This window comes from Schistocerca piceifrons, chromosome 1 (assembly GCF_021461385.2).
Source record: "Schistocerca piceifrons isolate TAMUIC-IGC-003096 chromosome 1, iqSchPice1.1, whole genome shotgun sequence".
NCBI lineage: Eukaryota > Metazoa > Arthropoda > Insecta > Orthoptera > Acrididae > Schistocerca > Schistocerca piceifrons.
This window is the reverse complement of record NC_060138.1, coordinates 870,007,317-870,025,216: the sequence shown is the minus strand read 5'-3', so window position 1 is coordinate 870,025,216 and position 17,900 is coordinate 870,007,317. Positions and strand designations below refer to the sequence as shown.

At 39.1% G+C, this 17,900-nt stretch overlaps 1 protein-coding gene across 1 annotated transcript; it reads right to left on the bottom strand.

The window, feature by feature from the left end:
- Positions 1–6,465: 6,465 nt before the first annotated feature.
- LOC124776130 lies at positions 6,466–6,795 on the bottom strand. Its single transcript, XM_047250970.1, has one exon. The coding sequence runs from the start codon at positions 6,793–6,795 to the stop codon at positions 6,466–6,468; it is 330 nt and encodes a 109-aa protein (XP_047106926.1).
- Between the last annotated feature and the right edge of the window lie 11,105 nt (positions 6,796–17,900).

Sequence of the window (17,900 nt, the reverse complement as noted above, 5' to 3'; positions counted from 1 at the left end):
CTAGTGCCAAATGGTAATTAATGTGCCTTGACATAAATGTTGCCAGCAAACAGTTCACTCTCCATTTTCTTCTTTACATTTAGCTCCCTGCTGAGTATGAACTTCATACAGTGATTGATTTGGTGTCCAAGCCCTCCATGATAAAGGTGTAAAAGACTGTCTTTGCAAGATGAAAATGGACATCCTCCTCTAGCATTATTTTTCCTCAACAGAGGTAGTCAATACCAGAAATGCTTTTCGAATTTTGGACAGGTCAGTGTTAGCTCAGCTGATTTTTGAAAAGTTTCATATAATTTTAGAACAGCAATTACTTTATTTTCATTGTTATGTTATACTTTTAATTTTTTTATTTTTAGAAACATTTAAATTTATGAAATATATGGCACACTTAAAATTTCTATTCTTAATTACGCAATCTAGTACTGTTTATTATGTTTATTTCTGGATTCATTTATAAAATAATAATCTAAACTAATAGAAATTCATTTGTCAAGGAAAATTGTAATCCCAATGGAATATTGTTATTACCACAGAGTTGGGTAGTAATATGCATGCCCCTGATGTTATCGGATGTATTTTTGTATTTTGGCCAAAAAATTTAATTTCAGCTTTGTTAAAGTGAAAATTCAAAAGACAGTGTGATATAGCAAAATGTGGGACAATAAATTATCATGAAAACAAAAATTCTGCAAAGACATTCTTCAGAATTATTCAGGTCAATTGAATCCTGAGAACCTAAAATTTGAGAATTTCAGCTTCAAGAATCAGATCGCTAGACATGAAAAACTGGAGCCAGCTGTGCAAGAAAAGATAAGTAAAAGTTTATTGTAAATCTTACTCCTCTTGAATCTTCTACAAAGACTTCACCACCATGGACAGTAGCAACAAAAAGAAATGTAGGGGAGGATTAGAAGTGTTAGTGTCATCTGGGATCAATTGACTAATAATGAAGTTCTGTCTCTTGCAAAAAAGAAAGTGACTTATTTTGTTTACAATTTATGTATGAGTAAATTTCCAGTCACATGAAGCAAGAAAAAACTGAAGGCTGTCCAACAGAGCAACTTATACCAACAATGAAGATGTACTACCAATAATGATGCACTGGATCAAATGAAAGAGGAATTTACAACTACAACCAGAAATATCAAAAAGGAAAGATAAGTACAAACTATTTGTGAACTTAATTTGTTCTTGGACTCATGTGCTTGTTAACAAAATGAAAAGGTACAAGGGTAGGAGTGAAGAAGAAGTGAAAGCTGTAAGATCCAGCCAGGATATGTTTGAGCCAAGTGAAGTCATAGTCAGTGAAGAAACAGTAAAAACTGATATTTTGCAGTTAATTTTGGCAAAGATAGAGGAAATGAAGACAGATAACAATAGTAAATTAGACAGAATATAAAATCAGTTGGATCAACTTTCAGACCTAACAAATGGATTGTTAGAGTGGTTGAAAAGTGTGAATGAAAAAGTTGATGATTTAGAAAATGTAAGTGCTAATCACAACCCAGAATGGGAGAGTAGTGACAATTTTGATCTAGTATGTACAAATGATTTCGTTTCTTGGGCGGAAACAGTGTTAGTGATTAGAATATGTAAATCAGGTGATGACTGTATTGGATTTGAACTAGGTGATATTTTTATGTAGATTGAATGAGAGCTGTGAAATAATTGAAGTCGGTAAGCCTGAGACTGGTGGCTTATTGCAAATGACTGTAGGTGAGGTAAGTGACTTTGATGGAGATGAGACATGATGTCTGCCTGTGTCTATATATGTGCGGATGGATGTGTGTGTGTGTGTGTGTGTGTGTGTGTGTGTGTGTGTGTGTGTGTATACCTGTCCTTTTTCCCCCTAAGGTAAGTCTTTCCGCTCCCGGGACTGGAATGACTCCTTACCCTCTCCCTTAAAACCCACACCCTTTCGTCTTTCCCTCTCCTTCCCTCTTTCCTGATGAAGCAACCTTGGGTTGCGAAAGCTTGAAATTTGTATGTGTGTTTGTGTGTTTTTTATTGTGTCTGTCTACTAGTGCTCTCTCGTTTGGTAAGTAACAGCATCTTTGTTTTATATATATATATATATATATATATATATATATATATATATATATATATATATATTTGGTTGTTTTTATATATACTTTTCCCACGTGGACTGTTTCCTATATATATATATATATATATATATATATATATAATAAACAAAGATGAGGTGACTTACCGAACGAAAGCGCTGGCAGGTCGATAGACACACAAACAAACACAAACATACACACAAAATTCAAGCTTTCACAACAAACTGTTGCCTCATCAGGAAAGAGGGAAGGAGAGGGGAAGACGAAAGGAAGTGGGTTTTAAGGGAGAGGGTAAGGAGTCATTCCAATCCCGGGAGCGGAAAGACTTACCTTAGGGGGAAAAAAGGACAGGTATTCACTCGCACACACGCACATATCCATCCACACATACAGACACAAGCAGACATTTGTAAAGGCAAAGAGTTTGGGCAGAGATGTCAGTCGAGGCGGAAATACAGAGGCAAAGATGTTGTTGAAAGACAGGTGAGGTACGAGCGGCGGCAACTTGAAATTAGCGGAGGTTGCGGCCTGGCGGATAACGAGAAGAGAGGATATACTGAAGGGCAAGTTCCCATCTCCGGAGTTCTGACAGGTTGGTGTTAGTGGGAAGTATCCAGATAACCCGGACAGTTTCAAAGCAGCTTTACTTGGGTTTCAGGTAGGATCCACTGTTTTGTTCCATGCTGATGTGCATATTGCTGGAGAGTCTCTGCAATACTGTTCAACTTCGATATCAAATAGGTTGAAGTGTGAATGCAAATTTGGATTGAAGAAGGAGACATACTAGGCTCATTGCGCACTGCCACTGTGCAAGGGTGGTGTGATTAGCATTTCAGCCTAGTGAGCAGAAGACCTGGGTTTGAATCTCGTCCTCGGTACAAATTTTCATTCATTGCTTCAGTTTGCATAGATACATCACATAATCTTTTTGCGTTTTCTTTCACATTTTGAGACAGAGTTTCATTGTGGAAACTATTAAAAGTATCTCACATTGAAGTTCATGCTAAATTTCAAGCAAGTGTAAAACTTTCCTAATCTCAGAGATTTTGTGTTCTTTAAAATTTGGCATGCTTTTTCCATTGCTTCTGTAACAGTGTTCTGACCTGTTTTGCATACCATGGGAGATCAGCACCATCTCTAATTTATTTAGTATACATCCTTTGTTTGCCATTAATACCATTTCTTTGAATTTAAACTGCTTCTCGTCTATTTTTACATAGTCAGACTAGAAGGAGTGGAGACTGTATCATAGAAAGGCGTCAAGTGAATTTTTATCTTCTTTCTTAAACAGATGTAAGTTGTGTGTATTTTTCAAACAACGGAAAATCCAAGATGGAATGTAACAATACCATGAAAAAGATATTTGCTACTCACCATACAGTGGAGACGCTGAGTTGCAGACAAGCAAACCAAAAAGACTGTCACAAAATAAGCTTTTGGCCAACAAGACCTTTGTCAAAAATAGATAAAAGACACATACACACACACTCATGTGTGTGTGTGACCTGCATTTGCATGAGTGTCTTTGTGTCTGTCATCTGTTTTTGACATAAGCCTTGTTGGCCGAAAGCTCATTTTGTGGCAGTCTTTTTGTTGTGCCTATCTGCAACTCAGCATCTCCATTATATGGTGAGTAGCAACCATCCTTTTCATAATATTCTGTTTATTTTTGGTGGTCTTGGATGTTACGATATTCAGTCTTGTTACAAAAACTTTATGGTCACTAATCCCTGTATCCATCATGATGCTCCTCATTCACTGAGGATTATTTGTACATAAGGAAGTCAAATACGTTTTCACTACTATTTACACTTTAAGTGGGCTCATGAACTAACTGTTGAATAAATATAACTTTCTGAGAAAGCATTCAGTTAAGTTCCAGATGACATTTTATGCCTACTGCTAACTTTAAATATGTATTTTTACCAAAATGTAGAGGGTAGTTTGAAGTCACCACCAACTGTAATTGTATGAGTGGTGTACCTATTTGAATTATTAAGGCTAAAGTTTTCTCTTAACTGCTCAGCAATTGTATCATCCAAGTTGTGAGGGGGAAGGAGGGGAGAGGAGGGGAGTCTGTAAAAAGGAACTAATTTTTAATTTATTCCATTTGTCAGCTATAACCTCTACCTGTAGTAAATCACACAAACTATTTACTTCTGTTTCACTAAAAGATAAACTACCTGTGATGGATCCTCCACCACCAACTATATTTAATCCTTCCTTTCTGAACACAGTTAGATCCTCTGTAAAAAATTTAGCTGAACTTATTTCCTGCTTTAACCAGCTTTCCATACCTACAATGATTTAAGCTGCAGTGCTTTCTATTAGTGCTTGGAACTCTGATTCTTTTTCAACACAGCTGTGACAGTTTATAACTATAATACCAATCACTGTTAGCATTACCTTCCTGTGTTTGTCCTTCATCATTTTAGAGTGACACACTTCCTGTAGTCTCCTGAGACCCCCTAACCAATAAAATTGCCTAGTCCTCTCCACAGAGCTGTGTAGCAGTTTTCTGTGTGTACTGGACCCCTGACTTAGTAAGTGGAACCCATAAACCCACCACCCATTGCGCAAGTTGAGGAATCTGCAGCTACATGGCTGCAGAACTGTCTGAGCCTCTGATTGAGACCTTCCACTCAGCTCTATACCAAAGGACCACAGTTGGTACCACTGATGATGATATGGATGCTGAGCTCCACCTTCACCTTGGAAACAAGATTGCCAGTCTTTGCCACTTTAGCTATCCACTCAAACCAAGATAGAATCTCTTCCAATACAAAATGACACACATCATTGGTATGGATATGAGCCACCACCCACAGTTGGCCCCTGTGATCTTCATGACATCAATAAGCATCCTTTACAAATCTGGAATGGCTCCTCCCAGTGTGCACACAGAATGCACAATGGGGTTTTCCCATTCTTAGCAGCCATATCCCTAAGTGGCACCACTATGTGCCTAATGTTCGAGCTCCTACCTACCAATAAGCCCACCCTCTGTGAATACCCAGATATTGCAGGCTGAGAGGCTTCCTGCAGAATGGGCTAAATAGCAGCATCTGGCTTCAGGTCTTCGTCAGCCATGGAACCACCTAAAACTTGTTCATCAGGTCAACACGGGAGGACCTCCAATTGGCCGTTCAGAAATTCTTTCACTGTCTGCCACACCTTGGAAAGACTTCCCACTCAAGCATGTGTGAGGGGTTGACATCAGTGCAGGCAGTACCCGGGGCAGCCAGGTCCCCTGGAGCGATCAGGGGAAATGTGGGATGTGCTAGACATCTCTCAGTTTTCCATGTCTGGCCCGCCACATTGGCAGCAGTCTCAAGCTTTCTGACCAAAGCCAACACTTCCTGGGGCTGCAAACAAAGCGTTACCAACTCAGATCACATCTGAACACAGCAATCACAATTCCTCTTCATACTAAGGATTGTGGAACTATACTATAGACAACTAATAAATTTGGAAATGTGCCTGATAAATAAACAAACACACACAAAATTAACAAGACTAAATATCACCAAGGAAATTTAAAGTAAGTCACTTCTTATGAGAAGCAGTATCAACACACAGATAAAAACAGTGTTCTCTGACGTACTGCTGTAGGTATGAAAGCTAACACTTAACTAAGGGCCGATAACTACTGCATTGACTATTTAAACGCAAAACAAATGTCTAGTGTGATGCAAACAGTGGTACTATGCACTACACAGTAAATAAAACATGAAGCTGTGCCTGATAAATAAACAAATATGCATGAAATTAATGAGTTTAACCTTTAGCTAACATAGTGGCATACATGGGACACTAAGATCATGTTGCGGTCAATCTGACCTCTTAATTATAGGTGGGCGTAATGTTAACAATTTGAATCCCTTTGAAATTCTCTGTTTTGTATATAGCAGAGTCTTTAATACAATGTAAATAAACATGAAAATACAAAACATTAACTTTAAATAATTATTGATAAACTGGCATTGAGATATGTTTAATGCACATCTTGTAAATTAATACATTTATATGTTCTTCACATGCTAATAACAAAATTAATGCTTTGATAGATTTTGTATTTCTTCTTTGAAGAACTAATAGAACAAAAATGTGACATTTTTAACCTGAAAAAATACCTCATGAAAAATCAGAGTCCTCCAAACCACAATTTTTCACAACAGTACTTGCAGACCTGGCAACAGCAGTGCATGCATATTGGTCTCTTGCAGATGTAGCAAACATGCAAAGTCTTCCTTTTCTTACTCACTGGGCAGATTCTCCATGTTTTACTATTCCTAGGGCCTAATTCTGCTTCCACTGCTTCTTTTGCAGGAGTATCGGGGCCTAAAATCCGGCGGGTCATTAGTTGTAACTCCTGTGGAAGTCGTGGGTTCTGAGCTCACTTTTGCATATGTTTCAGCACAAGACTACAGGCCAGCTCTTTCAGGAAGATACCTCTCTCAACAGGCGCTTCATATGATCCACTCTTCTGAAGAACATATGCATTTGCTATGCTGATGTCCAATAAACAGTAGAACAAACACATTGGCCAATGCCAAGTTCTTCGACTGCGGGAGTATATGGAGCAATTTTTGTCCGGTTCATCAACACCTCCTTTAGTGGTGTTGCAGTATGATAGTATTTCTGATTTCTGAGAATTCAAATCCTCCGCGGGGCTATGATGCATGGAAGAGACAAGAATAACTGCTTTGTTTGTCTTTAGAGTCATGCCTTGCACTGGACTATACTTATTTAGTTGGAAAGTTTGCAGAATCTCTCATTCTTTTTTAGAGTTCCCATAAAAGCCAATCCTCTTTTCCTTAACTCTTCTACAGCCTGTATTGATCTCCACAAATTGTCAACAATAATGTTACGATTACTGCTATAGATTGGTTTACACAATCGCAACAGAGACTGCTTTGTTATCATCAGTTTATTACCATTGTCCAGCAAAGTATCATCATCAGAGCCTTTTCCACTGTACATATACCCATTATAAAAGTAAGTGGTCCTTTCATCACACAAGGACATGATTTTTAAACCGTATTTACCAGGCTTCTTTGGCATGTGGACCACAAATGAGCATTTACCATGGAAGGAAACTAGTTGTTCATCTACAGTAGCACATGTGCCTAAATTGAAATATTTTTGGGAATTTTCCACAATTTTTCTAAAGAGGAAAGAGGCTGCTGCCATTTTGTCAACTTTGAGACTCTCTTTTCTAGTTCGAAAGTCATCAAACCGTAAGGAGTTCAACAACTTTAGGAAATGGTTCTTAGACATGTCACATTTGAAAATTTCCCAACCTGAACCATCAATCACAAATATATAATTTACGTTTTTGTGCTTGGATTTAAAGACAGAAGAATATATCAGAAGTCCTCAAAAAGCCAAAAGTTCATCAAAATCCAGGTTCTGCAGTTCAGCTTTGCTTTTTTCAGAGCACTTCTGCCTGATGCAATCTATTTTAGCATTTGTAGGATGTGATTGAAAACTTCATCATCAAAATAGAGATGCCATAATAAAAATGGTCTTTTGGATCTCCTGTTGTCAATGTGGCAGATGGAAATTTCATGATGATGCTATGGCAAAGAGTTCTAACAGCTCGGATCAGAGGTGCTTTGGCCCATTTGTACTGATTCTTGCCATAGAAATAATTGCTTCTCTGTTGCTCATCACATGGATTCCTACTTTCATCAGAGTAATTTTCTGTTGCACTTTGTTCTGACAATGTGTCATGCTCACTCACAATGGGTTCAGTTTCTTCTGGATTATCATCGCAGTCACTATTCTCTGATTCCTCCAACTATCTGCTTACAGTTTCTTCAAAGTTTTGGTTTAAAGTGCTCACACATTGTCTGCTACTTGCATCAGACCCTTTACCTGTAGAATTACTAGGTTCTGCCATATTTCAAAAGCTGTGAAATGGAAAATATTGAGAATATGTAAGAAGAATAACTGCAGAAAAAATTACACAAACACCATAATGTGGTCAAAATGACAGTGAGCGACTTTCAAAAGGATGTCACTCACATTATAGAAGCTATGGAATAACACTACATGTGTTGCTGGTCCACTCACAACTAAACTCAAAGCTAACAAGCCGATGGCTCCAATAATGGGTAGGGAACTGCCTAAATCGCAATCGTTGATGAAAGTGCATGGTCAAATAGATCGCACCACATTAGTTAAAGGTTAAACTAAAGAGCACAGAGCAAAATTTTTGTCACTTCTTATGAGAATCTGTGTTAGCTCAAAGACGAAAATGATGTCCACTGATGTGCTGCAGTAACAATACCTAACACTCAGCTGACAGCTGCAATTAATGTGTGGCTATTCAAACTCAAAACAAATGACTGACTTTATGCAGACAGTGGTACTATGCACCACAAAGTAAATAAAGCTTGAGTGTCATGTTGGTTATGGGTTTTAGGCATAAGTGTTCATCCAGCTTATTGCCAGGTGTGCACCAGGCTGGGAATGTGTTGATATCTGAGCCAGCGTCAAGCAGGAAGGTCTGTAATGCAGTTAAGATATGCTGATAATAGTAGTGTTAGTGCAGCTTCAATAGACATTATTCTGCTGCCATGGATGTAACAACTGGCATTGTGCAGTTTTTTTATCAAGTGACCACAGGATGTACATTCACTGAAATTTTTCAGTTGACTTCACTTCATTCAAAGTGCCAGACTGCATTTGTTACATATCAGTACAAAGCTCTTTACTGGATGTATCACATCTGAAGAAGACAGCTACTTGCTGAAATTGAGCCAGTTTCATCAAAAATTCAGTATTATTTTCATGATAACAGAAGTTTTTAGTATAATTACTTCAGTTATGGTTACTTCAGTTAATATACAGGATGTTGCATATGCGACTGTAGACGGAAGGAGCTATATTTGAAAGTTCAATTGGAAAGTGCTTTGGAGAATATCAATATATATGTACATTTACACACACACATCCTTAGTTACAAGTAAGACAACTAGAAAATAGTTGAGAGGCCATATTATTTATAGTGTATGAGTGCCAGACTCTCAAGAGTTATCTATTTAATTAGAAATTTAAAAAGACATGTCCCTAATAGTTATATAAGATCAGCATATTTTGCTTTCTTTCAAAGTATCATATCATATGGAATCTTATTGTGGGGCAATAGCAGTCACGTATAGGGCATTCTACTTTTACAAAAAAAATTAGTAAGAATAATAACCGACAGATAAGTTAGAACACTGTAAACCCTTGTTTGTTAAATTGCAATGCCTGATGGTAATAAACTTGTACATCTATAATGTTCTATTGTATGCTAGGAACAATATTTCAAATATATCATTAAGAAGGGATGTACATAGCCATAACACCAGGAACAAATCATGTTCAGATGTACCATATCAAAGACTATCCAAGTCACAGAATTCATATTTAGTTTCTTGGACTTAAGTTGTACAATAAATTAAGTATAGATTTAAAAGAGTTACCTGTCAATGTCTTCAAAGCTAAGTTGTACAGAATACTAGTAAATAATCCTTTCTACACAGTAGACGAATTTTTGAAACTGAAAATAGTGTCTTTCAACACTGTATCTAGCGGATGGCCTTATGTAATCCAAACTAAATTGTATTTAGTAATTAATGTTAAAAATGTAAGTTATCTTGACATTAACTATTGCTTTATGAGCTGGATGACAATAAAATTTGATTGATTGATTGATTACACATCAGCTACTGACATTAAACATAAGATTCATTTTATTGTCTGTGTGTCTATAAAAACAAAGATGCTGTGACTTACCAAACAAGAAAGCGCTGGTAGATAGACACAATAAAAAACACACACACAAATTTCAAGCTTTCGCAACCCACAGTTGCTTCATCAGGAAAGAGGGAAGGACAGGGAAAGATGAAAGGATGTGGGTTTTAAGGGAGAGGGTAAGGAGTCATTCCAATCTCGGAAGCGGAAAGACTTATACCTGTGCGCATGGATATGTGTGTGTGTGTGTGTGTGTGTGTGTGTGTGTGTGTGTGTGTGTGTGTGTGTGTGTGTGTGTGTGTGTGTGTGTGTGTGTGTGAGTGTATACCTGTCCCTTTTTCCCCCTAAGGTAAGTCTTTCCGCTCCCAGGATTGGAATGACTCCTTACCCTCTCCCTTAAAACCCACATCCTTTCGTCTTTCCCTCTCCTTCCCTCTTTCCTGATGAAGCAACCGTGAGATGCGAAAGCGTGAAATTTGTGTGTGTGTTTTTTATTGTGTCTATCTACCAGCGCTTTCTTGTTTGGGTCACAAAAGCTTTGTTTTTTAATATATTTTTCCCATTTAGGTAAAATGTGACACTTCTTTATCAAGCCAGTATTTACAAAATAATAATAAAACATCATGTAGATGCATTATGTTTGAAGTAAATAAATTGCATACTTTCTAATTTAAAAATTAGCCAGAAATGCACTTTTAACAGTGTTTACCAGTCTCAATACAAATTTTATTAATAAATAGTTGCTGCTGGCCGGCCGCTGTGGCCGAGTGGTTCTAGGCACTTCAGTCCAGAACCACGCTACTGCTACGGTCGCAGGTTCGAATCTTGATTGTGTGTAATGTCCTTAGGTTAGTTAGGTTTAAGTAGTTCTAAGTTCTAGGGGACTGATGACCTCAGATGTTAAGTCCCATAGCGCTCAGAGCCACTTGCTGCTGGGTTACACAGCACCTTCAAATGATAAGTTACACTTTGTTACGGCAGGCAGGCAAGTAACTTTTGATGAATACTGCACTACATTTCAGAGTGACACAGATACTTGACAACGTATTACCAAGTTTTTGTAAAGAACGGTCGGAACATTTTACCAATCATTCAGTTCTTTGATGTTAGAAATCCACTGCTTGGCCACACAGCATTTCAAGATTCACTGTGTGAACACCCTCACTGTCTGAAAATCTCTCTTTTCTGTGAATTAGTTTCTGCATGGACATTGTTATCTGGGGCTGATGCTGGTGGCCTTTCTCCCCAATCAGTATAACCTACATCCGTCCAGTCTTGGTCAAATTATTGACACAATATGGTCAAGAAATTGCATTTGGTCCATAAAAAACCAGCATTTGATGGTAAACCTGTGTGCAGTTTATATGTTTAGGCCACAAGAATCATACTACCCTGTATACTTCAATTTGTGACTATGTTTCCAATTCTGATGCTCTTGTGTCTGTTATCCACACAGAATCAGAGCTGTGTCTGTTGAAACCTCAGAACATGTATTCTCTACTGAAAATGCACCGCTATTGCTGTGCAATGGTCTTGGTGTGGAATGACAAGTACATATTATAATTTGAAGTCACTCATAATTTACACCAGCTAGCTGAAGTACAGTTGCCTGAAAAGTCTTGTGTCTATCTGGCAGTATTGTGAGGTGAGAGAGGTTACAATTTTATAATAGCAAGCTCAGAAATTTTGTTAGACTTTATCTGTTATTCACAAGAAATTCATCAGTAATGAGCAATATGAAATGTGATTTTGACTTGCTGCAAAGGATACTAAACAGAGGTCCACCGAAGCATGCTGCAAAGCCCATTCTTGGAAATCCTGCTCTCGCTATTGATGTATTAGAAATCAAATCTGAAAGGAAAATACAGGAGTACTGATTTACAAAAAAAGTTCACTGATAAATGACATATTCTCAAAACTTGGATGAATAGCATAGCTATACCTCACTGTACAACTTATTTATTAGGGCTATATATACATTTATATCTACATCTGCATGTGCTGCTATATCTACACCCACATCAACATCCACATCTAAATATTTGCATTTACATTTTGTACTATGGCAGACAAAGTTAGATATTATGAGGTGCATGATACTGTCCATTAAGAAACACTGAGATTTGTAAACAACAGTGGCAGCCTTTGTGTAAGAGCACAAGAGCATAAGAGCATGTGAACAACCTAACTTTTGACACCTTGTGGATTTATTGGTTATTTTACTTTGAATGTTTTCAACATAATGTAGATGCAATAACTGGAAATGTATGGCACTAAATGAACCACACTGTGCTACATTGCTCCTCCAGACTCAGTGAAACTTGGCATCGTGGTCACGAACAGATCTTCACTCTTGCACGCTTTAAGGAGCTTCTGTGCATGTGCAACTAGCATGACATAATTGCCTTATGGGCCAAATATGTATGGAGTTGATAAACAATGTGCACGGCTCACGACGAGTGCTGCTAGCCCTTACCACTCAACTACGAGTTAATGTCAATGACATCAGGTGGTAGCATAGTGCCCCACACTTTTGTCCATATTCATTTGGCATAAATTCCACAAGATGGTAACACACTCCACAGATATACCAATTCATTCACTATACAGGGTGTATCAAAAAGAATAGTCCGATTAAAAAAAAAATTATAACCATTATGTTAGTTGAGATATGTGTGTGAACAACATACTGTTGGAAAGAGCAAACTCTCGAGTTTTACAAGGTTCCTGCCACGCTGGCATCTGGAGGTGAAGGAATTTTTAAATCAAAGGATTACTGAATGATGGATTGGTTACACTGGACCAAATGATTCAGCCTTACATTATTGGCCTCCAAGGTCACTAGACCTGACTATATGTGATTATTTCTTGTGGGGGTTTATAAAAGACTCTATTTATGTGTCTCCATCACCAACAACAATGAATGAACTGAGACATTGCTTAATAGCAGCTGTGGAAGCTATAACTCAAGACATGCTCGCTGCTGTATGGGGACAATTTGAATACCGCATTGACATATACTGTGCATCTCAAGGGAGGCACCTATGTAAAGGTATGAAAGATACTTTCTGAGTTTCCCATTCATTAAAAAACAAAATTCATTGTATATATTTATTAGTTTCAGTAATATAGAGATGCCAAATCAGATGATTCTTTTTGATACACCCTGTATAGTCAAATTAGATTGGACATCAGTGTATGTTACAGTTATAATGGTAGAAAAGCCTATCTTGTGTGATTCTGAATGACATATAGTACATTAAGGTTTGGATTTTATCACACAGTAATCCATTTTAGGTGCTGAGCATCATAAAGCATTTCATCATCGATTATGAGACTGTAGCGTTTATTCATGCTTGTGACATCTGTTGATCTTAGGGTGGGTCAATGTATATCTGAACATTCACGAAAGGCTGTCTCACTGGTTCATCTGGGGCCAAAGATGGTGTGCTTTTGCCCTGTATGTCTCTCAGCACCTCATTTTTAATCTAGTGAAGTAATCTTGTTGGTAAATAGTACTATGAATTTAATAATTTCAGCAAACAGCAATTTGTCTTTGGAGTTAGTTGTTTACTGTGGATGAATTGGCTTACCTCTACAGTGTCAACATGAATTCTGTTGAAATTGTATTAAGCACTAGCAGAAAAGAAAAGAACCAGGAAAAGTTAGCCATGAAGGATGTAGGGCTTCCCAGACCAGATCTGTTGTCTGAGAAAGTGACAAAATCAAATAAGTGAAACTACAAGTAAACATTTAACAAAGAAGTGTATAATAAGCATGAGATGTTGTGTGGGTGCAACATAAGAATGCCTGATTTTCAGCCCCAAAGTTGATTCATTAACTAATACATAAATTAGGGATCTTCTACTTTTATCCAAAAACATAAAAAAGCATGAAAACTCTCACTAACACAAAAATGTGAAACAGAGAGTAGCAAAAGCTTGAATATTATTTTGTTATTGCCATAAACTGCACTTAATTATATACAAAACAACAAAATTCACAAAAACAATTTGTCCTTTCTTCAAACAAGTTATGCATACTCTTATTATTATTATTATTATTATTGATAGCTGCTGAAGTTGTATAAAGGTGCTGATGAGCGTAACTGTTATACAGCAGATGCTATTAATTTCGCACTTTCATATTTATCTGGATTAAAAATTTGTGAACACCCAGAATGTATATCTATGAGCCACCATGGTAAATGGAAATGATTGTATGGCATCTGTGGGCGGGAAGTTCGGCCACCAACTGCAAGTCTTATTGAGTGCAATGCCATATTGGGCAACTTGTGCATCGACAATGGGGATGACATGATGATGAGGACTACACAACACCCAGTCCCTGAGAGGAGAAAATCTCCCACCCCAGCTGGGAATCAAACCCGGGCCCCCGTGCATGGCGTTCCAACGCACTGACCGTTCAGCTAATGGGGCGGACAGCCACCATGGTAAACAAACATCTGTATTCACATTTCCTTTCATCTCAAATCGTTCTTTTAAAAACTAATTTCATAATTCAGATGTACTTTACATCAGAAAACAGTATAGTTGCTAGGAACCAAAAAAACACTTCATCAAAAACAGTTAATAACTTTTTTTAAATTTCTTGTAGTGTTAAATTTTGCATTTGAAAAACTTGCATTTTATGCCAAAGAAAACACTATACTAAATTGTTTATGTGTGCAACCAAATGAAATGCCCAGAATAATGAAAACTCAAATGTTATAGTTGAAAATTAAATTATTTAATGAATTTAAGAATAGAGCTCTAGGTTTCCAGTTGTTGTAAACTATAAAAGCCAGAGTTGTGAAGGCAACTATAGTTGTTTGCACCAAAATTTCATTAGGTCCCTTCTCACTAGAAGTTGCAACTTTGTCACATTCCCAAACTTTTATTAATATTCATTTTACTCTCTTTTGTGCAGAGAGGTAAAGTGTAATGAACATCAAAAGTATTAAAAAGCCTGGTGTTCTCTACACTACTTAGAGAGCCAATTCACATATAAGATTTTTGCAGGCAGCCAACTGTAGAGAGACATCCCAAATCATTAAGAAGGACAGTATCACAAAACCAGATGAATAACTTCAATTTCAACTTAAATGTGTATTCGAGTCTGTTAAAATTAATTACCACATAATGAATACTCATAAAAGGTTTGTTACTTGAGTTCCAAACTTTAAAATACACTCCTGGAAATTGAAATAAGAACACCGTGAATTCATTGTCCCAGGAAGGGGAAACTTTATTGACACATTCCTGGGGTCAGATACATCACATGATCACACTGACAGAACCACAGGCACATAGACACAGGCAACAGAGCATGCACAATGTCGGCACTAGTACAGTGTATATCCACCTTTCGCAGCAATGCAGGCTGCTATTCTCCCATGGAGACGATCGTAGAGATGCTGGATGTAGTCCTGTGGAACGGCTTGCCATGCCATTTCCACCTGGCGCCTCAGCTGGACCAGCGTTCGTACTGGACGTGCAGACCACGTGAGACAACGCTTCATCCAGTCCCAAACATGCTCAATGGGGGACAGATCCGGAGATCTTGCTGGCCAGGGTAGTTGACTTACACCTTCTAGAGCACGTTGGGTGGCACGGGATAAATGCGGACGTGCATTGTCCTGTTGGAACAGCAAGTTCCCTTGCCGGTCTAGGAATGGTAGAACGATGAGTTCGATGACGATTTGGATGTACCGTGCACTATTCAGTGTCCCCTCGACGATCACCAGTGGTGTACGGCCAGTGTAGGAGATCGCTCCCCACACCATGATGCCGGGTGTTGGCCCTGTGTGCCTCGGTCGTATGCAGTCCTGATTGTGGCGCTCACCTGCACGGCGCCAAACACGCATACGACCATCATTGGCACCAAGGCAGAAGCGACTCTCATCGCTGAAGACGACACGTCTCCATTCGTCCCTCCATTCACGCCTGTCGCGACACCACTGGAGGCGGGCTGCACGATGTTGGGGCGTGAGCGGAAGACAGCCTAACGGTGTGCGGGACCGTAGCCCAGCTTCATGGAGACGGTTGCGAATGGTCCTCGCCGATACCCCAGGAGCAACAGTGTCCCTAATTTGCTAGGAAGTGGCGGTGCGGTCCCTTACGGCACTGCGTAGGATCCTACGGTCTTGGCGTGCATCCGTGCGTCACTGCGGTCAGGTCCCAGGTCGACGGGCACGTGCACCTTCTGCCGACCACTGGCGACAACATCGATGTACTGTGGAGACCTCACGCCCCACGTGTTGAGCAATTCGGCGTGCATCCGTGCGTCACTGCGGTCAGGTCCCAGGTCGACGGGCACGTGCACCTTCTGCCGACCACTGGCGACAACATCGATGTACTGTGGAGACCTCACGCCCCACGTGTTGAGCAATTCGGCGGTACGTCCACCCGGCCTCCCGCATGCCCACTACACGCCCTCGCTCAAAGTCCGTCAACTGCACATACGGTTCACGTCCATGCTGTCGCGGCATGCTACCAGTGTTAAAGACTGCGATGGAGCTCCGTATGCCATGGCAAACCGGCTGACACTGACGGCGGCGGTGCACAAATGCTGCGCAGCTAGCGCCATTTGACGGCCAACACTGCGGTTCCTGGTGTGTCCGCTGTGCCGTGCGTGTGATCATTGCTTGTGCAGCCCTCTCGCAGTGTCCGGAGCAAGTATGGTGGGTCTGACACACCGGTGTCAATGTGTTCTTTTTTCCATTTCCAGGAGTGTATATTACTGTACAGATGACAAAAGGAAAATCACACTCCGCATCTACATCAACAAACACACCCATACTTTGCAAATCATTGTTAACTGCATTGGAGTGGAACCTTCCCATTGTACCACCTTTCTGTTCCTATTCCTGTTCCTGTGTGTGTGTGTGTGTGTGTGTGTGTGTGCAAAATGGAAGCAGATGATGTGGTTGATACAACAGCTGTTTGAGGAAATGGGAGCCAACATGGGGCCCAAGAAGAAGATGGATATGATACTGAAGGCAGTTTAGTTACCACCAATGGAAATAGTGATGTGTGTGAGGTGTGTATATCATCATAGAAAATGAGATTTCTAGTGCAAATAGTGAAGTAGGTTTGTGACAGTCTTCATGTATGTTGAAGCCAAAAAAGTATGTTTTGTGTCTCTTTGCACGCTTTTTACTACCTCATGTGAAGTGAATCCATCTGATCCAACATCAGCATAAGAGGCTTTAGCCTCACTTCACAGCAACAAGTGGTTTACAGCTATGGAGTTAGAGATGCGTAGCCTAAAATGCTACAATACATGGCAACTTGTTGGCAGATCAAAAGTTGATCAAGTTATAGGAAGTAAGTAGGAGTTTACTACAAAGAGAAACAGAGAGAGTGAGATTACTAATTTTAAAGCAAGCCAGATATTTGGAAATTATTGTGAAACCCAGAGCTTAGTAATGAGACAAAGTTGCTTGAAAATTCTTACAGAAATTGCAGTACTTAGGGGATGGAAAATCATATACATATATGTAGAAACTGTTTATCTAATAGCCCTGCTAATCTTAGTAGTCTCATAAGTGGCACAGTTTTCACAGAGCAACTGAAATTGTTTTGTTTGGGGAATGAAGTGTGTTTATTGCATAAAAGTTTGTATGGGCTTCACCAAGCAGGTTAAGTATTGGAATGATTTTTTCTGCCCTGTGAAGAAAACATTATGTTTGGAATAATGTGAAAAGGAACTTTGTGCATTCTTCTCTAATCATTTGATCATTGGGAATCATGTTGATGATGTTGTTGTAATAAGTGAGGAAGAGAGAACTGAAAAATTCAAGAATGTTTTTAAATGTCACATTAGCATTGAAGAAATGGATGACTTGTTGTTTGTTCAAAAATATTCAAATGTGTGTGAAATCTTATGGGACTCAACTGCTAAGGTCATCAGTCCTTAAGCTTACACACTACTTAACCTAAATTATCCTAAGGACAAACACACACACCCATGCCCAAGGGAGGACTCGAACCTCCACCGGGACCAGCCGTACAGTCCATTACTACAGCGCCTTAGACCGCTCGGCTAATCCTGCGCGGCACTTGTTGTTTATTTTAGGACTTA